The sequence below is a fragment of the Brachyhypopomus gauderio genome, chromosome 18 (genome assembly GCF_052324685.1).
Source record: "Brachyhypopomus gauderio isolate BG-103 chromosome 18, BGAUD_0.2, whole genome shotgun sequence".
NCBI lineage: Eukaryota > Metazoa > Chordata > Actinopteri > Gymnotiformes > Hypopomidae > Brachyhypopomus > Brachyhypopomus gauderio.
The window spans coordinates 2,740,575-2,758,074 of NC_135228.1; the positions used below are offsets into that span (position 1 = coordinate 2,740,575).

General features: G+C 40.7%; 1 protein-coding gene across 1 annotated transcript in view; it reads right to left on the bottom strand.

The window, feature by feature from the left end:
- The window catches only part of LOC143481752 (NACHT, LRR and PYD domains-containing protein 3-like), a 36,595-nt gene extending 21,197 nt beyond the window's left edge, over nt 1–15,398 (bottom strand). Inside the window, 7 exon segments of the mRNA XM_076979893.1 lie at nt 156–317; nt 616–792; nt 2,339–2,515; nt 5,592–7,419; nt 14,401–14,433; nt 14,867–15,067; nt 15,342–15,398. Coding sequence (XP_076836008.1) covers nt 156–317; nt 616–792; nt 2,339–2,515; nt 5,592–7,419; nt 14,401–14,433; nt 14,867–14,981 — 2,492 coding nt within the window. The 5' untranslated portion in view covers nt 14,982–15,067; nt 15,342–15,398.
- Nucleotides 15,399–17,500: the final 2,102 nt, after the last annotated feature.

The following is a 17,500-nucleotide window of genomic DNA, read 5'->3' on the forward strand; positions in this document are numbered from 1 at the left end:
GTCAAGGAATAAATCTGGTTAATTGTGTAACCACTGGCTTCATGGTTATAGCTATAGTGGGCCAGATGAGCTGATAGTTATTATCAGATAAAGGTAAATGTATGCCAACACCAATTCCACCAATAATATAAACAGTCAGTAAGTCAGTAACTCACTGTAGTTTCTCCAGTTTACAGTGTGGATCCTCCAGTAGAGCAGAGAGCTGCTTCACTCCTGAGTCTCCTGGTTTATTGTGGTTCAGATTCAGCTCTCTCAAGTGTGATGAGGGGTTTGACCTCAGAGCTGAACACAGAGCAACACAGCCTTCCTCTGTAATACTGGAGTCAGACAGACTGTAGAGGAAAATTGAAAATGTATACTTACTTACAGCTCCGCACACAGACAAAATGGCTCTTCCACACATATACACACATACATGCACAGATGTGTTTGTGAATGAGATGCAGTAATTAGGTATTGGGTGACATTACTCAACTAGTCAGATGCGTGTGAATTTTTATTTAGAGGATAATCTTGAGTTATACTAAAGGTGCCAGTCAGAGCCAACAGACTACCCAAGACTTCTAAACACAATGACAAATAACACTTTTTATGCAGTATGAAAAAAAGACTCACTGTAGTTTCTCCAGTTTACAGTATGGACCCTCCAGTAGAGCAGAGAGCTGCTTCACTCCTGAGTCTCCTGGATTATTGGAGTTCAGATTCAGCTCTCTCAGCTGTGATGAGGGGTTTGACCTCAGAGCTGAACACAGAGCAGCACAACCTTCCTCTGGAGTACAGCAGTGAGATAACCTGCAAATACACACATTCACAGTGATAAAATGCATTCTAGACATGCAGTAATTGTGTGTGCATATAAAGAGAGAGATTGAGGTAGTGTGCGATAAAGAGAGGTAATATTGACTGGGAGCGGGTGTGTGTGTGCATGTTGTGTCTGTCTGAGTGACAAAGATAGAGAGAGAAAAAGAGCGAGACAGAGAAAGTGTGTTACAGTTGACCTCACCCTGGTGTTAACCCTTATATGGTCCAAGGGTCTGTGGGACCCATTTTTAAAAAATCAGCTTAAAAAAATTCTACAATTTTTTTTTTTTCAAACTGAGATTCATTGGTCCTTGGCTCATTTTCTGTGAGCAACATAAATCAGAAAATATTTTCAATGACCACCCCCCCGTACCCCCCCCTTCACATTTGTATTACATACAGGGTCCAGGGTCCACTGGGCCCTGGGCTAGTCAAAGTGGGCAATCAACATTGGGTTGGGTAGTTGATAGTCGTCTGTATGACTTTAAAGGATATACAAACAAAGGACAGAGGAGTTTGGCATGCAAAGGTGAGCAACCATCAACACTTTTGATGGTTGTCACATCAGGGGTTGATTGCATATTGTCAGACAGCAGACGAAGAATCTCTATAGAGACAAAGGGGTGAGATCTGAAAGAAGCATCTTTTCTCTCAGCCCTCATTATCCCTCCCTCCTCTCTGGACCTGTGTGTGTGTGTGTGTGTGTGTGTGTGTGTGTGTGTGTGTGTGTGTGTGTGTGTCTATGTGTGTGTGAGTGTGTGTTTCATCCAATCATGGGGACATGATGCTATAAATGCTAAAAATGCTAAAAATGCTATAAAAGATGGCAAAGCGATTCTCAGTTCAGACTGCCTTACAGCTGCTATTGGAAGAGACAGAGGATTTTGATGGTGATTCAGAAGAAGAAATTTCAGGATCACATTTCTGAAATATCAGAGTCTGATAGTGATAATGAAAAGGAGGATGAGCAGCAGCCAGCTCCGTTAGCACCAGCCTGTCAGCAGCTAGCCATAGGACCAGCCTGTCAGCCAGCATGATTTATGATTCATTTCCTTATTGTGTTACATTTTAATAAAAAAGTAACTAATAAATAAATGAGAGCAAACTAATTTAACATATGTATTGTTTATTTTACTTGCAATTGGGCTAAATCTGCTGATTATTTTAACAAAAAATGCAATGGGTCCCCCACGCCCAGCTGGACCCCAAGAAGGTAGACCACGCCCGGATCTCATCAGGGTTAATTTCCATGGTTTTCTGCTTGGTTTGCTTTAATTCCTGATTTTTTGTTTCATGCACCTTTTGTTTTTGTTCTGATACGTATGGCCCTTGTTTAAGTTCTCCGCCTTCATAATTAGGTTCCCCTGTGACTTGGTACTCCTTGGTATCTGGTATATACCTCTCATTTCTAGAGTGTGTTTGTTTCATGTGTTGCTTTCTGTGTGTGTGTTTGTGTGTGTGTGTGTGTGAGAGAGAGAGAGTAAAAGAGAGAAATGTATGTGTGTGTTAATAAAGAGACAGAAAGCCAGTAACCTACTGTAGCTTCTCCAGTGTACAGTGTGGATCCTCCAGTAGAGCAGAGAGCTGCTTCACTCCTGTGTCTCCTGGTTTATTGTGGTTCAGATTCAGCTCTCTCAGGTGTGATGAGGGGTTTGATCTCAGAGCTGAACACAGAGCAGCACAGCCTTCCTCTGTAATACTGCAGAATTCCAGCCTACAGAGAGAAGAAAGAAAAACTCCTCAGGCAGTCAACACATATGACATGGAAACAAGAATATGTGTGTGAGAGTGAGAGATAATAACCAAGTGATAAAGTGAGTGTGTGTAAAATAAGAATGAGCGAGTGAGAGAGAATGTGTGTAGGTGTAAGAAAGAGGGAAACAGTAAGTGTGTGTGTGTGTGTGTGTGTGTTTATAACACAGATTAAAATAACGCATGCTCAAACAATGTCTCTCTCATACTCAGAAATGAAGCTGCACCAGTTTTTAGGCACACAGTGTGGAACTTGGTCCTCCCGAGGTTTCTTCCTAATCCCCACCATCATAGGGAGTTTTTATTTGCCACTGTCGCCTTTGGCTTGCTCATTAGGGATCTGGACCCATACGATTGTAAAGCTGCTTTGTGACAACATGTGTTGTAAAAAGTGCTATATACACTACCGTTCAAAAGTTTGGGGTCACCTAGACAATTTTGTGTTTTCCCTGAAATCTCATACTTTTATTTATCAAATGAGTTGCAAAATGAATAAAAATATAGTCCAGACATTGACATGGTAGAAATAATGTTTTTTTTTATTTAAAATAATTTTCTACTTTAAACTTTGCTTTCGTCAAAGAATGCTCCCTTAGCAGCAATTACATCAGTGCAGACCTTTGGCATTCTAGCTGTTAATTTGCTGAGGTAATCTGGAGAAATTTCACCCCATGCTTCCAGAAGCCGCTCCCACAAGTTTGATTGGGTTGATGGGCACTTTTTTCGTACCATATGGTCAAGCTGCTCCCACAACAGCTCAATGGGGTTGAGATCTGATGACTGCGCTGGCCACTCCATTACCGATAAATCACCAGCTGCCTGCTTCTCCTCTAAATAGTTTGTGCATAACTTGGAGGTGTGCTTTGGGTCATTGTCCTGTTGCAGGATGAAATTGGCTCCAATCAAGCGCTGTCCACAGGGTATGGCATGGTGTTGCAAAATGGAGTGATAGCCTTCCTTATTCAAAATCCCTTTTACCTTGTTCAAATCTCCCACTTTACCAGCACCAAAGCAATTAGACCATCACATTACCTCCACCATGTTTGACAGATGGTGTCAGGCACTCTTCCAGCATCTTTTCAGTTGTTCTGCGTCTCACAAATGTTTGTCTGTGTGATCCAAACACCTCAAACTTTGATTCATCTGTCCATAACACTTTTTTCCAATCTACCTCTGTCCAATGTCTGTGTTCTTTTGCCCATATTAATCTTTTTCTTTTATTAGCCAGTCTCAGATATGGCTTTTTCTTTGCCACTCTGCCCTGAAGGCCAGCATCCCGGAGTCACCTCTTCACTGTAGACGTTGACACTGGCGTTTTGCGGGTACTATTTAATGAAGCTGCCAGTTGAGGACCTGTGAGGCGTCGATTTCTCAAACTGGAGACTCTAATGTACTTGTCTTCTTGCTCAGTTGTGTAGCGGGGCCTTCCACTTCTCCTTCTACTCTGGTTAGAGCCTGTCTGTGCTCTCCTCTGAAGGGAGTAGTACACACCATTGTAGGAAATCTTCAGTTTCTTGGCAATGTCTCGCATGGAATAGACTTCATTTCTCAGAACAAGAATAGACTGTCGAGTTTCAATTGAAAGTTGTTTTTTTCTGGCTATTTTGTGAGTTTAATCGAACCAACAATTGTAATGCTCCAGATTCTCAACTAGCTCAAAGGAAGGTCAGTTTTATAGCTTCTCTAATCAGCAAAACTGTTTTCAGCTGTGCTAACCTACTTGCACAACGGTTTTCAAGGGTTTTCTAAATATCCAATAGCCTCCTTACAGAGTTAGCAAACACAATGTACCATTAGAACACTGGAGTGATGGTTGTTGGAAATGGGTCTCCATACATCTATGTAAATATTGCATTAAAAACCAGATGTTTACAGCTAGAATAGTCATTTACCACATTAATAATGTATAGAGCAGGGGTACTCAATTGGCGGGTTAGGGGTCCGGACCCAATCTCATTCCTGATTAACTGGATACGGACCAAAACAAAACCGGAGCATTTACTTCAGGGCTATTGAAAAAACACTCCGTCACGAGTGTTACGTTCGCCACCCCCGCTCAACAACTTACGTTTGCCGCCAACACCCCCCCTAACCCCCCCCCGGCTCAACAACGTACGTTCACCACCCACCCCCGTCGCACCGGACCTCGGGTCACAGGTATCTGCCAAAATTGGACCGCGGACAAATTTTGTTGAGTACACCTGGTATAGAGTGTATTTTTGATGCATTTAATGTTAGCTAAATTGAAAAAAAAACTGCTTTTCTTTCAAAAATAAGAACATTTCTAAGTGACCCCAAACTTTTGAACGGTAGTGTAAATACATTTGACTTTGACTGACACACACATACACATTCACACGCACTGTATACTTTGCTGTGGGTCTGAAACCTGGACACTAAGATGGATTTGAATGATCTCAAGATTTTCCAAATGTGATGCCTTAGACAGATCCTTGTAATCTCATTTTGTGAGTGCATAGCAAATGACAACATCTGAGCCAGATGTCACTGGCAACTGACCAACAAGAAATATATACAACAGTGCAGATAGAGATGGTTTGGGCATGTGGGTAGAGCTGAATGAAGATATTGACCAACCCTGTAGAAATGTCAATGCACCATGCCCAAAAAAATGTCGAATAAGCAAATTGAAGAATATGTAAAGAACCAATGGCTCAGCAATAAACGAGCAGGAGGAGTCAAGCATGGAGAAACGACAGACTGAACATGAAATGTGATAGACTGATTAGGAACCCTGCAGTACCCTCAGGAGCTGGTTACAAGGCCCCAAATGTCCCCAAATCCAGAAGTTGAATAAGAAATAAGTTTTGGAGTATTATTGGTAGGCATTGCATGTCAGCAGAGGAAAGGAAGTACAAAGAGACTTAATAAGCACTTTAGGATTAAAAAGTGGGTCAGCTACATTAGTTATACAGGGGTTCAAGACACCCTTGGCTATTAACAAATTACTTTACAGATATGAGTTAATAATGTATTGATGCAGGAGCAGTAAGGTGTTTATGAATGAAAATACTCACACAGCTTTTCTGGATGCTATGACCACTGGCAGCAGTCTCAGTAGACATTCATCTGATCTATCATATTTATTCAGGTCAAATTCATCCAGCTCCTCATCTAAGTTCAGCAACACAAACACCAGAGCTGACCACTGAACAGGAGACAGTCTGGCTCCATAGAGACAAGGACTGGTCTCAAAGCGAGGACCGTATCCTCGTCTAATCAGGTATGTCTGGACTTCCTTCAGCAGAGAATGATCATTCAGTTCATTCAGACAGTAGAGCAGATTGATGGATTTCTCTGGGGAGGGATTCTTACTGATCTTTTGCTTGATGTACTTGACTGTTTCTTCTTTGTCATGAGAGCTGCTTCCTGTCTGTGTCAGTAGGCCTCGTAAGAGAGTCTGATTGGACTCCAGAGAGAGACCCAGAAGGAAGCGGAGGAAAAGGTCGAGGTGTCCATTCTCACTCTGTAAGGCCTTGTCCACTGCATTCTTAAGGAAGTCTGACAATGTTGACTTTTTAAAAAAATAATCTAGGAAGTTGTGTAGGACAATGGTTTGCTTTTCCAACACATTTGTGTTGTTGTTAATGAAGGACAGAAATGTATATAAAGCAGCCAGAAACTCCTGAACACTCAGATGTACAAAGCTGAACACCTTAACCAGGTACAGCCCAGACTCCTCTCTGAAGATCTGGGTACACACTCCTGAGTACACTGACACTTCTTTGACATCAATGCCACACTCTCTCAGGTCTTCCTCATAGAAGATCAGGTTACCATTTTCTAGCTGTTGAAAAGCCAGTTTTCCCAGTGCTGTAATTATCTTTTTAGTCTGGTGAGGATTAATATCAGTGTTGCCATGGTACTTTCGATACTTGTGTTTGATGTGAAAGATCAGGAAGTGTGTAAACATCTGAGTCAGAGTCTTGGGGATCTCTCCACTCTCTGCTTCAACCAACATTGTCTCTAGAACAGTGGCTGAAATCCAACAGAAGACTGGAATGTGGCACATGATGTAGAGGCTTCTTGATGACTTCATGTGTGAGATGATTTTGTTGGCCAGGATCTGATCACTGATTCTCTTCCTGAAGTATTCCTCTTTCTGAGGGTCATTGAACCCTCGTACCTCTGTTACCCGGTAAGCACACTCAGAGGGATCCCCCCTTTTCAGAGGGATCTGACTGGCTGCTGCTGGTCGAGAGGTTATCCAGAGGAGTGCAGAGGGAAGCAGATTCCCCTTGATGAGGTTTGTCAGCAGCACATCCACTGAGGTCGGTTCTGTTTCATCGCACAAGGTCTCATTGTTCTGGAAATCTAGAGGAAGTCGACACTCATCCAGACCATCAAAGACAAAAATGACTTTGTAAGCATCACAGTCTATTAAATGTATTTGTTTTGTATCTGAGAAAAAGGCATGAAGTAGATTCATCAGACTGAGCTTTTTCTTCTTCATCAAATTCAGCTCCCTAAAAGGAAGTGGAAATATGAAGAGGACATCCTGATTGGCTCTTCCTTCAGCCCAGTCCAGAATGAACTTCTGCACAGAGACTGTTTTACCAATTCCAGCAACTCCTTTAGTCAGCACTGTTCTGATGGGTTTGTCTTTAAAGAGGTCATTACATTTGATGGGTGTCTCCTGTGTTGCTGGTCTCCTGGATGCTGTCTCAATCTATCTCACCTCATGTTCATTATTGACGTCTCCACTCCCTCCCTCTGTGATGTAGAGCTCTGTGTAGATCTCATTCAGAGGGGTTGAGTTTGCATGATGTGAGATTCCTTCATTAATTTTTTTATATTTCTCCTGCAGTTTTGATTTGTAGAGTTTGGATTTTTCATATACAATTTCTGATAAGAAAACAGAGAAAACAACATGTAACGTTTCAATAGCTAGAAATCTTACCATAAGAAAACGTGTAGCATACCAAACAAAAATGCAGCAGTGCTATTATATCTGGCTCCTAATCAGACATAATCACATTAACTCATGTTACATAGAGTACCCACCCTTGGACATATGTGTGAATATCAAATTGTTTTGTCTTCAAGGCTGGTGAAAATCATTTTGCTTTACTTTCAATTGAGTTATTGTTAAACCGTTATTTTACTATTAACTGATTACATCTTACATTTTATGAGCTTTTAATTCTGAAGACTCTTATTAATTGCTGTATGTTTCATCAATGAACAATAATGGTTATAAGCATGTTAACAAATGTATTTTTAATTGGTAGGATAAACATTGAACAGTGTATTTTTGTTGTTTTTTTGTTGTTCCTCAGTCAGATAATCAGAACCTGTCAAGACTATTTTACGTGTGAAGTCACCTGTGCTGTTGTGATCTAGCTCATTTACAGACGTGTTTTAAGTGCTGTGATGAGCATGACATGTGATAGTAACACACACACACACACCCTGAGTCAAACAGGCAACAAGAAAAATCACATTTATTACCACTGCTCTTTCTGCATCTTAACCACTATCATGGTGTCTCGTTGGATTGTCATGCTTATTTATAATACAGCAGAGTACACATGACAGCAAATATTTGCAGCTGTATTGCACACCTGTGTACTGTGTGCTGTATCATGCTGTGTACTGTATCATGCTGTGTACTGTGTGATGTATCATGCTGTGTACTGTGTGATGTATCATACTGTGTACTGTATCATGCTGTGTATTGTATCATACTGTGTGCTGTATCATACTGTTGTAGGGGTTTCACCTACTAATCCTTTAAAGTAGATATAATTTGTTTTACCATAATTATTAATCAGTCTCATTAATTTAGAATCAGTCTCATATTCTAATTATACCAGAACCACAAGTTTAGTTATCAACTAAAGGTAATTAATGGTTTGGTATCTGAAGGATTTAACAATGAATTCTTTGGAGGTTTTGGCAACAACCACTTTTGAATGACATCAACAGACAATTTGGTGAAAATAAATGATACATTTATTTAAAACCAACTATTCTAAAACAAACAGCATCAACAAGGATCAGTATATTAACAGTGGTGACTGGGTATCTAGTGTGCGTAAAAAGGGGAGGAGAGTAATGTGTGCACGCGCTTGTGCGCGTATGAGGAGGCGGGGGTTGTAGTTTCAGTTCTCCTATAGAGAACAAAGCAACTAAAATGGCGCCGACTTTAAACAGTAGAGCAGCGCGACTGTGTTAATGAGCTCAGCTGGTTTATTCCAATGTGGTCAGAACAAAGGGTAATGGCGCTGGCTTAATAACTAAAAATTAATGTGGTGTGTCTGAGAATGGGGAAGACTACAAGTTGTCCACTAATCAGGTAGATAAAAGATGGTGGCATGCACAGCAAAGAGAGCTCTGTATATACAAATCTTGATGAAGATTATGAAAATAAAGTTAAACACAAACATTCAGAATGTATTAATAGAAAACTTGGTTAACTCTACAGTTCAAATAACTTTGCCCTTTTATAAACTATGCCTAGCGATTAGAGACTCACGTGTTGAGGATTTTGGGTAGTGTCGTCATCCTCCCTGAATTAGGAGGGAATTTCCACCGCAGGTTCCTCGTTGATAAAGCGGCGTCGTCCAGGTGTGCTGGGAAACGTCCTTCTGGATATGAAGTCCAGATGAGAGTCTCGTTCACGGTTTAACTACAGGGAATTGATCGTCTTTGTTTCAGTCTGTGTAGCCGCGTTAACAAGCTTGATTGAAGTAGTTCGGTGAATCTGTTGCCGCGGTAACGTTGATCGGTTGCTGGTTAGATTACACCGTAACTCGGGCTCGTTAATTAACACTAGAAGCGCCAAAGCTCCAGTCATTTGACCGCTGTGACGTCTACTAGAAGCGCCGCCTCTGGTCGACCTACTTATACCTAGAAGCGCCGAGCACCGGTCACTTGACCGCAGCAGCACAAAAAAAATAATATCTTTGCACTGGATCCAATTTCAGAACCCTCCTTTCATGACTTTCCCCAGAACTGTCCTTTTAATAAACTAGTATTTTTACATTGTTAAAAGAAACCCTGCACATGCTAGTTTCAATCGATTTCGCTCGTATCTCTGTAATATTGTCGTCGTCGCCTACACTTCAAGACTGTGATTCTCTTTTCTGCCAGCGGGTGTCGCAAAGATTCGTATGTCATTTAATATTTAGTATAACTAAATAAAGATCAATAGTTTTCAAAACTAAATTATTCACAAAGTTCAAACTGATTATTGTGTAAAGACAAAACGGAATTCGTCCGTTGAACGAAAGTGAAAGTGTTTCACTTTCCAAAGTCTTAAAATACATACTTTATTTATTAATATTATTTAATATATACTATATATAAGTTTACATCAATGGTTTTCAAACCGTGAGAGAGTCTTGCTTTGCCTAATTAATGCTTTAGTAGTTTGCAGGAATTCTGCGAATGGTAATTAGCCTACCTATCAAGTCAATATCTCAAAGGAATGATCTTTCGGGTATAATCCCTCTTCGCCAGGGCTAGCTGTTAGATACATACATTATGTATGGCTGCTTTTGACACACTGGCATTACAAAAGAATTAAGCAGAATGCAAGTTACGTATGTAAATGCATACCTTTGCGAGCGAAACTGAGATGATGGCATGGGCGGTGCTGTTATGAACACTTTATTCACAATAGCATTCATGAGGCAACGCGAGCTATAAATTCGTCGGGACGCGGCTACACAGTTTGAGTGAAAACTGCTTGGGCGATCGAACAGCAACACAGTTTGCTTGAAAGCTCGGTTTTGGCATTTGAACAGCAACACAGTTTGCGTGACTCCTCGGTTTGGGCGTTTGAACAGCAACACAGTTTGCTTGAAAGCTCGGTTTGGGCGATCGAACAGCAACACAGTTTGCTTGAAAGCTCGGTTTTGGCGTTTGAACAGCAACATAGTTTGCGTGACTCCTCGGTTTGGGCGTTTGAACAGAAACACAGTTTCCTTGAGAGCTCGGTTTGGGTGATCGAACAGCAACACAGTTTGCTTGAAAGCTCGGTTTGGGTGATCAAACAGCAACACAGTTTGCGTGACTCCTCGGTTTGAGCGTTTGAAAGGTTGCATAGTGCATTATAAAAATGGCACAGAGAATCATGTACACCCCAAAGCAAGTGCTGGACATGCTGTGCAATATTGATAAGATGGAATCGGAGGGCGAACAATGTGAGGTGTCGGATGGAGAGGGCGAAAGTGAAATGGATCTGAATCTTGAATCTTATTCAGAATCGGACTCTGAAACTGAGTGTGGTGGTGACTCATTTCAGGCCAAAGACGGTACGGTGTGGTTTGAACAAACTGCTGGCAAACCTCGGGGTAGAGCACAAGAGTGCAATATTGTGAGAGAAACCCCAGGGCCTACGTGTTATGCCAAGGACAAAATTAAAAGTCCACTGACCAGCTTACTGTGTTTGATTGACACAGAAATGTGGGGCGCAATTCTGAAATACACAAAGGCAGAGGCTGAACGAAATAATGCTCAGTTCAAACTAACAGCTGACGAACTGAAAGCATTTGTGGGTCTCGTTTATTTGAGAGGTATAACAGCCGGTAAAAGCATGAAACTTGATGAATACTGGTCTGCTGACTTAGGAAATCCCATTTTCAAAGAGACAATGTCTAGACAGACATTCAGAGATATCATGCGCTATCTGCGCTTTGATGACAAGAGCACAAGGGCTGCCCGCCTTGCGACTGATAAATTTGCTATGATCTCGGAGATATTTGATAAATTTGTGAAAAACAGTATTGTTCTTATTGAAGTTCTGGGTGGCCGCTGATGTTGAAACAAAATATATGTTGAACGCCATTCCCTATCTAGGGAAAGATGAAAGCAGGCCGGCTGGTCAACGGTTGTCTGAAAATATTGTGTTGCGTTTGATGGAGCCTTTCACGGGTAAAGGAAGAAATGTAACGACTGACAATTTCTTCACTTCATTGGCACTTGCAAACACCCTTTTGGCGAACAAAACCACTATTGTTGGAACGATGAATAAAATCAGACAAACAATTTACCAGGCAAAACCTAAAAAAATGTATGCATCCTGAGCTCAATGCATCAGACAGTTTCAATTGATAATGGCGCAAAGAAACTGCCTGAAACTGTTTCATATTACAACACGACTAAATGTGGCGTTGATGTTATGGATCAAATGGCACGACTGTATTCGGTGAAAGGAGGCACCCGTCGTTGGCCTGTCGTGGTTTTCTACAACCTCCTAGACCTGGCTGCAATAAATGCACATATATTGTTCAAACAGTGCATGAACGTTAACCTGAGCAGACGAAGGTTTATTCTCGAGTTGGTAAAGGAGCTGTGTGCACAGCAGAAAATGGCAAAAGTGGCTAGGGCAGTGGCACAAAAGCTTTTTTCCTGAAGCTCCTTGCCCGCCCTCAAAAAGAAAACAATGCCAAGTCGGCAGATGTTCAGGGAACAAAACGTATGACATCTGCCAGACATGTAAGCGACTGGTCTGTGGCAAATGTGCAAAGACTGCACCTAAGCTGTGTTTTGAATGTTGAGTTGTGTGAAGCCGACACACAAATCAAAACAAAGGGAACTTAATTTGAGGTGGTGAACGAAACTTATTCAATATACACTAAAGAGAGACGGGATGCACCCGTTGTTGGCCTGTAGCTGTGTTCTACAACCTCCAAAACCTGGCTGTAATTAATAAATATTGTTCAAACAGTGCATGAACATTAACCACAGCGGCGGAGGTTTATTCTCAAGTTCACAATTCACTACATAAATGGAACTTAATTTGAGGTGGGGAACGAAACTTATGCAATATACGCTACATGTAAATCACCGAATGGTGATAACACTCGGTGATAACACGGTCGTTAGGACGTGGGATCACACATCGGCTATTCACCGATCAAACACCTCATTTGAAACGGCAACACAATACGCCAAGATAAAAAAGTGAACATTAGAGAGGAGAAAGGCAACTATATTCGTGAAGCCATCCGTATCATTTTAATAATTTTGCGTTTTGTTACGCAAAGGTACATAATCTACCTTTTATAATGATATTTTTGTAATTATTTTGCCTATTTATGCTTTTTGTTCTTTGTCTAACACAAAACATTATAGACATTTATTTGTAGATTTGTTATGTTCACCATAGCCTACAATTCACTAACATACAACTTTTAGACATTAAAACTTGAAATGGCGTAACATTGAGTATACAAACAAACTTGCTTTAGCTCGGTCTACGGGCTTCACTTTGCTACTCTGAGTATCGAACAAGCTTTCTGTGGATGTGGGGGTGGAAGGCTGCAGCGCAGTCTGTTGCATTAGCAAGACAAAAGACGTGAACGCTTCACAGTGGGGGTGCGGGCCAGTGGGTTAGTGGTGTGGCGAACGAACATGATAATCTAGTGACATATATGCCAACAGAATAACACACAGACAAATAAGCAAACTATTACACTAACCAAGCAAACTATTACACTAACCAAGAAACAAAACTGAAACTATATTTTGCATTTGCGTTTTCGCACAAACCAGGAAATGCAATATGAAACTAAACAAAACTGACAATGGGAAAGCTACTGACAACAAGGTCACAAGGCACTGATTCTAAATGGTTCAGTCACATTAATTTGTTAACATATTGACGTTACGTGCAAATGTCACCATTACAAATATTTTGTTTGGGCAGCTCATTCTTCAGATGACCGGCCCTCCGCGCTTCTAGGTATAAGTATGTAAATGAGGCGCGGCGCTTCTAGTGTTAAGTAATACGACTTTCAGCTGTTTGCTGTTAGTCGTATCAAAGTTCGTGTGCTCTCAAACAAAACCAGAGAGAGAGATATTACGGAGCCTCTCTTTAATAGGTCTAACCTATGTGTCGGTCAAACCAGAGAGAGAGTGATGAATGGCTGTTCAGGGTATTTAAACACCTGAACTGTAGACACACCCTTTCTTCCGTCAAAGCAAGCTTGTTCAATGTGTTGCCAGTGGTACTGCCACCTGCTGGTTTAGCATGGTACCTACACTGTGTACTGTGTGCTGTATCATACTGTGTGATGTATCATACTGTGAACTGTGTGATGTATCATACTGTGTACTGTGTGATGTATCATACTGTGTACTGTATCATACTGTGTACTGTATCATACTGTGTACTGTGTGCTGTAAATTTTTTTCTGTTGCATGCCACCGCTCAAGTGGTCAAAGTTTGTATTTAGGTCCATAAAGCACACCAAACCTGACAGGAGGTAGTTTGTGAAGTAGAAAATATGGTAATGCTCTCAATGTCCTATCCAAAGAAAGCTACTGGGTAAACTGAGCACATTTCTGGATACGGAGATCAATTTCCTCCTGAGATTGTGTTAGACTAAATGTGAATTAATATGTTCATATGTCCAAATGGCTGATTTCTTTTGACCTTCCCATGATGTTACACAAAGAAGCAGTGTGTTTCAGGTGTGCTTTAAAATACATCCACAGGTGTGTGTCTACTTAACTCAGAGCTTCCAAAGACATGACATCATCATATGGGCTGTCCCAAATTGTTTAAAGGCATAGTAATCTTAGTGTATTTAAACTTTTGACTTTGAAGAACGTAATAAAAATTGCCTTAAAAAAATATTCTGGCAGTTAGCAAATATAAATAATTTTGGTAACCCTAACTGACCTAAAACAGGAGGAGTTTATTCTGAGACAGTGAGCAATGAAAAGCACATGTGTCTATTTATATAGTGTATGTAAACTTCTGGTTTCAACTGTATGTCCATATTCAGAGCTCACATACATACAGTGACTTTCTGTACATAATCGTGGTGTATATTCAGATGTTTGTATAATCAGTGGTTTGTATAAACAGACCTTTACTGGGAGCAGGAGTTCCTGAAGATCCTACTGGAGGAGAGAACAAAACAATACGCTTAAAATTGTTTCCCAAAGAGCAAAGGAAACATAGCTTGACAATAAGCTTCCTGGATTGTGTTGATTCCACAAATTTTACCTTTACCTACCTAAATAGAAAATCTAGCAAGCTTGAAAGCTTATATATATATATATATATATATATATATATATATAGCCTACTGCTAAAAAAAATAAAGGGAACACTAAAATAACACATCCTAGATCTCAATTAATAAAAATCTTTGAAATCAGTTGAAAATCTCATTTCTACCTGTTGTCTGTTCCATTTGCACAAGAGCAGTTGAAATTGATTCACAATCAGTGTTGCTTCCTATCTGAACACGAAGTGTGGATGACTTGGAGTTACATTGTGTTGTTTAAGTGTTCCCTTTATTTTTTTGAGCAGTGTATATTAATCTCTTACCTCCACATTTAATGTTCAGTGTCACTGGTGCATTAATTTGATTTCCATGCAGTGCAGGAGCACAGACATTCCCTCCTGTCTGAGCTGTGATGTTGGTCTGCACTAATTCATCCATTTGGATAATAGGCCTATACTGTTGTTGCTGTTTCCTTTATTTTATGTACTCCACATGCCGAACAGGATGAACACACACACACATGCCTTCATAGAAATATGCACACAGACACACACAATCAGAGAGAAAGAGATACAAATGGATCAGAAAAAGGTAGAAATTTACACGAGTGGGAGGTGACAACTTCAAGTTATAGAAAAATAAAGAGCTTAGCTTGGCTATTCTGTACATGTAGTAGGTAGCTTTCATTTTGTCTGAAAAAGTTCAGCTATAAAATAAATTCTGTTAGCTGAGACCAACTGTGCTGTCTAGTGCACAATCATATAATTCACAAATTCCATCTGCAATTCAGATACTCACCGTATTTCTCTCCTATACAGATGTACACTCCTCTCCTCACAGTCTGCTGAGCTTTACTTTCACATTAAACCGGTGTAAACTGGTTCAGTCACTAGAGGAGGACGTGCTAGTACAAGTTGTCAAGCTGTGTTTCCTCTGCTCTTAGGGATTAAAATGGTGTGATTGAGGGTTTGTATGGGTTATACAATAATTAATAGATGAGTGAATGGTTTATGCTGTTTTGCAGTGTCCTACTTTTAGAAATGCTTCAGAAGATGCACTTGTTTGTCAAGCTCTGTGGCTTTTGTGGTTAGCATGTTTTATTTCCAGCACTAGCGTCTGTTGTTTGAGACCTTTTCTGGGTAGTGTTTACTCAGTGTCTGCGCGAGTTTCCTCTCTCAGACCAAACACACCCACAGAGCTTGGCACTGGTTCAGCCTCATAGATAAGGTTCTGGGTAACTGACCCTTGGTTTCACAACATTTGTTAATAGCCATACAGTAGCAAAACATACTCATACAATAGCAAAACAGGGTCATAAGAAACATGAATATGTAAACTAATATATAATTTTTATTTCTAGCAGTTAGTGAAAAAAAGGTCTGAAAATACACAATAAAATTTTTTTAATGTGATAACTGTTTCAGTACCTTTGAAAACATTTATACACTTCTATATAGAGGCTACCTGCTCCTTTCCGCAAACAAGCTCATATGGTGTGATGAGGGCGATGGGCTTTGAAATGCAAGGAAGGCAAGGACAAGTTTATTTATATTGCACCTTTTTTACACATCAGCAATTCAAAGTGCTTTACACAACCCGAGATCCATCATCTTTGGTGTTGCGGGAGGACATAGGGAGCAGGAGGTGCGGCTGGCAGCGCCATGACTTTAATATCCATCTCAAATTGGAAAACAAAACAAGAACGAGTGCAGCAGGCGTTGTGACACTCTCCAGGTACAGCAGCGCAACACAAACTCTACATGCTAGTAGCGCACATTATACTAACAGTCTCAGACGCTGGAAGGGCGCGAAGAGGTAGTCATCTATAGCAGCATAGTACTCCCAATGTTGTCATAGAACTCCCTACGTTGTCATAGTACTCCCTATGTCGTCATAGAACTCCCTACATTGTCTCAACAATGTGCAGCAATGGAGGGTTGGACCTGTGGGGTTTAAGTAAGGAACACAGGAGAACAGCAACAAGGGACAGGTGTGTGTGATGACAGGTGGGGCCTATCAATAGCTGGTGACTGAGAGTAAGGGAGTGATGTAGGGTGTGTGTGTGTGTGTGCCTTGAGTGACGAGGCCGGATCACCATGACACTTCCTTGCCGTAAAGATGTTAAAGGATTAAAATAGAAATTGAAATTAATAAAATATAAAGAATTTAAAGAAATCAAACCAAAAAAGGGTTTGACATAAAATAGTAAATTGAGAGAAATTTAAATAGGATTAAAATATAATAAGTGTAACGTGCAAATGGGCAGTAGAGACGCAAGAGCAGGAAAATTTATTTAAATAAATTAAACATACAAGCAAATGGGGGGGGGGGGCTTAGCACAGGAACCACACACAACTTTAACTAATGAAGGGGACACGACGAATTGGAAATACTACAGGAAAACAGAAACACTGACTACACTAGATACACATGGATAATACATACAACAAATACAATAAATACAATAAGAACAGGGAGAACTAGGAACAAACTGAAAGTGCAAAAAACTGGGAAATCAGGGAAATGAAACCAGCATAAAGCAACCTAGACCAGTTTATACATACTAAGATGAGGAACTATAATGACAGGGGTAACCAGGGCTGGACTGGTAATCTGGTGTACCGGGCATTTGCCTGGAGGGCCGACAGTCCTCAGGGGCAGATGGATTTTTTTTCTTCTCTTTTTTCTAAGAGACCGGGCCACAATTTAGAGGGGCCCATCTTCAATATAGACCAGGGGTGCCCACAGTTTTCAGCTTGCGAGCTACTTATAAGATGACCCAGTCAGAAAGATCTACCGGGGGGTGGCGAACGTGATTTGTTGAGTGGATTGCAGATTGGCTACCGTGAATGTCAATCAAAATACAACCGTCAGTGCAGATGTGCGATTCATCTACTACTATTTTATGTGACGCGATCTACGCACATTCCTTCGCGATCGACTGACACTTCCTTCGC